General features: G+C 30.4%; 1 protein-coding gene across 1 annotated transcript in view; it reads right to left on the bottom strand.

The window, feature by feature from the left end:
* Positions 1-201: 201 nt before the first annotated feature.
* The window catches only part of LOC106462354 (phosphomethylethanolamine N-methyltransferase-like), a 17096-nt gene continuing 11763 nt past the window's right edge, over positions 202-5534 (bottom strand). Inside the window, exon 5 of the mRNA XM_013922271.2 lies at positions 202-2517. Coding sequence (XP_013777725.1) covers positions 2401-2517 — 117 coding nt within the window. The 3' untranslated portion in view covers positions 202-2400. The remainder of the gene's footprint in view (positions 2518-5534) is intronic.

The following is a 5534-nucleotide window of genomic DNA, read 5'->3' as shown; positions in this document are numbered from 1 at the left end:
TATATATATATATATATATATATATATATCCACACACAGTTTGTTTTTAAGTGCATTAATTTTCATTTGACTTTATCTAAAACTGTCAGCATTAAGGATCCACAAATGGTTTACAATAGCTTCAGGACAGCATTTACAGTAGTTACTGCATTGAAAAAAAGTGGAATATTTTCTCTGATAAAGAAAAAAATACAACTATACTGATTCTTTCAGATATAAGATGTCATGCTTCAATTGACATAAGTTTATTAGAAAAACAACAACAGTATTTTATGGAATCTGGCTACACATTACTATCATTCTAACTACAACAATACCATTCAAATTGTGATATTTCAACTGGTACAGGTTTATTAGATTAACAATAATTTGGGCAAGTGGAAACTAACTATAACTTAATATTATCCTAGCTCCAACAATAACAAAGTATTTCTTATACTGGAAGTTATTAATGTACTCGTTTTCTTTGAGATTCTAAAGAAATAAACAGATTGTGTATTACTAGATGATGGTCTTAGATTTAAAGTTCAAAATTTACTTCATTAACAAAAAAGTTTTTCAGATTGTGAGATATATAAATAAATTTTCCTTGTATTTGAATAACTGTTATGTAAAAATAATTTTTAAAGACTTACTACAAAAAAAAGCCAATTATTAAATTAATGCCATTAACAAGTAAAGTATATATAATATTGCACTGACAAAAACGTTTAGTATTATTATTTGCATAAAATTATAAAAATAATTGGACCTTACACTTTAAAAGCTCAAAATCACAATATTTACAACAATTCAATATTGAAGGCTTTCATTGCTGGGGCAAGTGATCACATTTGAATACCACTAATTTTCATATGAGAAATGCAAACAATCTTTAAATTTTGAAAACTTTGGTAACAATTACAAAACTTGCTATATCAGTAGGCAAATGCACACTGATTGTTTGTGCTACTGCTATTTCCATAGAAGTACATGTTCTATGCTATACAGTAAGATGAGATCTTTGAGCAGCCAAAATATGAACATTATGGTTCATACTTACACAAACAAATATTTTAAACATATTTTGTTGAATGACTTAAGCTGAAATAATATCATGCTATATATGTTCATAATTATTGAATTGGAAACATCTATACAAGTAGTATAGTTTACTTTATAGACCAGTACTAGTTTGATAAAAGATTTATAGGTATAAAAATTCTATTTTATTTTCTTTTTAAACAAATTATGTTTTTCATATTAATCATACAGCCAATGCCAAAAACTAACGCTCCTGAGGATTTTGGATGCAAATCCAATTTACAGATTGAATTGTTCAAGCTCTTCAACAGCAGAATCTAAGATAACTGTATATTGAAATACCTTCTTGTCAACACAACCTTCCTTCAGGTGTTTGCAGAGCTTGATAGCCCAGCATCTTCAAATTTGATAAACAACTCTGAAGTTCCCAAACATAAGAAAGAGCTATATAGGTGTTAACAGTCCTCTGATAATTGTTGACAACTAAGGAACTCAAACAAGTTACACATGATTTATATGGAAATTGCTAATGAAACAAACTTTAGCCTCAAACACCTAAAAATAAAACCTTGAAATAATGGTTTTTTGTAACAATTAAATATATTTGAGGCTGTACTCAGTACTGTAACTACAAAAGATGGGCACATCTGCCTCAAAAGTAATTGGGGCCCCTATATTTATTCCCCTTATCAGCAATTCTTAAGTTTGTCAGACCTTTCAGGCTCCCTTTTGGTTTGGCCTCACACAATTGCGGGGACATACTTACACCATTGGCTGTACTATAAAATTAAGAAAATTCATCAAACACTGATTTCTTCCAACAATATCATGTAACTTATGATGTTACAACTGATACACCTAAATAAGGAAATAGCTACTAACTGAGACCTGGAGCAGTTGAATGTTCATTTTGGCACACATATAATAATTACAATTATGTTTTAAATTCTGCAATTGTATCTATTTCAATTTAGAAAATGATTTATTAAAGCTTTAGGTACTGATTGTAGCAACAGAAGACAAGTTTCTGTAACAGTACACACAATCTTAACTTAAATGTGTTATTTATCATTGTATTTCAATACAACTCCTTCTACTCCAAAGAAATTAACCCTCACTCTTTCATTAGTTTCTAGAATTATACAAAGTCATAAAACCCTATACAAATATTGATTTGTAGCCATACATATTGTGATTTGATAGAATGATAGTTTTATCTTCTGTGTTGTTTCAAAATATGCTTTTAATATTTAATAACTAATGAAATAGAATAGATTGCAAATTATTCATAACAAAATAGAATCTGTCTTGGTATTTAACATAATAAAGATTTTGAATATTTTGAAAACAATTCATTTATCTATATGTATCTACTAATCACTGCATAGGTTTTTCTGCATAGCACAATCCCCATTTCTGGTCACCATTGTCAACCCAACGTATCTTGGCATTCCAACCTTGATTTAAATCATCATAGTCTTGTTGGCAAAACTCCTGCAAGAAAAAATGTACCTTTCATTAAAATAAGTTTATCTTGTGAAAAGTTAAGCTGATAATGAAATATGGAGACAGATATAAGTCAAAGTGATAGTTTCACTATAGCCTTTAAAACTATCACTAAGTTTTGAATTCTTGTAAAAAAAAAAAAAAGAGTCCCATGACAGGCCAGTAGTAAGTTTACGAAATTACCATGCTAAAATCTGGGGTTTGAGTCCTCTGGGTGAACACAGTGCATATAGTCCATTATGTAGCTTTGAGCTAAAAATTAACAATAGTCTCGCTAAAGAAACTTATCTGAAAAGTTGCTTTGAAGTAAAAACCTCTTTCATGGACTTGTGAACTGATAATATACAATATACTGATATAATAAACTTCAGATTATGCAGTTTTGTATAAGGTATACATAATATAGCTTTGATTTAAAGAGCAGTTGCAATACCTAAAAAAAAAATGTAAATCAACAGCTGGAGGAAAATTATTTCCTCTAACAAAAGTGACTCAGGGCAATTGGGAGTTTTATGGTTTTCATTCGAAACATCAAATTTACTGAACAATATCAAGATAAACATTTAAAACTTAGTGCAATGACTCTGGTTATCTATTTTGATATTCCCTTACTTCCTGTGTTAGATAGTAGCAACACAGTCAACACCATCTTGGAGAAAAATATTGATTACAATTCCATATTTACTACATATATCTACATGAAAAGGTTTTAGTAAGATGTAAATTCTGTTGTACACAAAAAATTAGATGTGCTACAAATGTATCTGTACTCAAGATATGTTTCTGAATTGATGATATTAGTCTGATTCAGACTCTTGCACGTCAGAATGCAAGGTGATGTTCTTGTGAAGAATAAAAATACTTTCATGCATTGTACAGTCTGCTTATGGTGATTGCATGACTCCTAGAACCTCCAAAATGCAAATCTACAATTTATTTCAGAATCTGGTATTTACTCTCTTCTACCATATTGGGCCAGGCTTTCTTAAGTGTCCATTTTTAAACTGGAAGATGTCAAAAAAAAAATCGTCTCCTATAACTACGTTTTATACAGTTCTTGAAAATATAACTACTGAAAAATCTTGTGCCAAAAATCTAGCACTCGGGTTACATTCTGTCATATTTTTCCGCCTTGATGAAAATGACTACTGTTTTTCACATGTGTTCTCCTTTACCATATTATATTGTACCTAGAATAAAAAGGCAAAAAACAAACAAGTTGTATGAATGTTTTCCATTCTGTTGCCTTTTTTCTGTGATAATATTTCAACTGCTGACTTCGTTTACCATCCATTCTAAAAATACATATATGAAAACCATCACCAAAATGCATACCACTTCTGTATATTAGCAAAGACAGGTGTAGAAATTAATGTGATCTCCTTTATATCTCTATAGTAAATCCAGCTATAGCAGGCTAATAAGAATATTTATTTTGTATTAAACTACTTCCACATATAATAAACATAAGCTTTTATTATAATGTGGCATTATACTAAGAAGTGCAATGCATATACAAGGAGTTGAATTAAAATGGTGATCTCCTTTACAGACATCTCAACATGTCTCCAATTATTTGTTTTTATAAGTAGACCCCTAATTATCTCTCAAAGATTTAGCTTTGTAATTTATCAGATATTTAAACCTAAAACTAGCACTGCTCAAACCATTTGAATGTTAGTTATACAGTTAAAGAAATAAACACCTGTTATGTAATCCCATTTTCAAAGAATTTTATTGCAGGAAAATAGATTGATTTTCGACTAATACATTTCAAATCCACCCTACCATATCATCTGCAAATGGTAGAAACTAAATATGGCGGGAAAACCATTATGCACTCTATATATTCCCCCTCTGAAGCAAAACTGAAGTAAAGGAGAACACATAAAGGAGTTCATGCAATTTCATGTTCAGTGATTTTTATTGAAGAATGCAATTTACTCTTATCCTTTCAGTTATTGATAACAAATGTCTTGGCTGTTGCATATTACAATATAACATAATTTGAATATCTACACTAGATATGTGCCTAAAGGAGATCACATGCTTAAAATAACCAATTTTTTACAAGCTACAAATGGACATACCCAAAATCTCTTGATACCCTGTGTTTGGGGTATGGTCAAATCAAGTTATATACTTCCTAGATAGATTTTAGACTCTAATTTTTTTGTTTCTCAAAAATTTGTAATTACAGTCTTTAAAATAAACAATCGTAAAGGAGAACACATGATTACGGCAACATGTTATTTTGGATATTTTCATATCTGAAAAAGTAATGAGACAATCAGCTAATAACAAATTTTCAAAACATGAATGTGTACTAATTAATCACAATAAAGGCTTGAGTCGTATTAAAAATTTTTGTGTTTGTGCTATTGCTTTGAAATTCAATTTTTCTGTTGGCAACATGCTACTTTTAACACCCCACTATTGTTTATTTCCTTGGTTTTCTGGAAAAACTTACCACAAACTCAACATATTATATATGTTTGGAAAGCTCTGTCCATCATATATCATTTAGAAATTACTATATGTTTGTGTAAGGTACGTACTCAGAACACTGGTGACATCAAATTGGACACTTACGAAAGCCTGACCCTATTGCTAAATAAGCAATGCAGGGTAAAATGAATAGTTGATAACTCTGACATAAAATACATTTGCATTTGGTGGGACATCAAAGGAGTAATTCATTTCAAACTCTTCAATCCACAGCGAACTGTCAGTGCAGAAATATATAGTCAGCAACTGAAACATTTAAAACAAGCCCTTCATCAGAAATGCCCTTCACTCGTCAATTAGAAAGGTGTTTTTCTTCATGTGGCACATTTGATGCAACACAAAGTTATGGAGTTGGGTTGCAAAGTTCTCCCCTACCCACCATATTCTACAGACATGGCACCATCCGATTACCATTTTTTCATTCATTGCAACACCATCTTAATGGGAAAACATATGCAAATGTGGAAGGTGTTAAAGAGGACATCAACATGTTTTTC

Source organism: Limulus polyphemus, unplaced genomic scaffold (genome assembly GCF_000517525.1).
Source record: "Limulus polyphemus unplaced genomic scaffold, Limulus_polyphemus-2.1.2 Scaffold1149, whole genome shotgun sequence".
Taxonomy (NCBI): Eukaryota; Metazoa; Arthropoda; class Merostomata; order Xiphosura; family Limulidae; genus Limulus; species Limulus polyphemus.
This window is presented reverse-complemented; position numbering and strand designations above follow the sequence as displayed.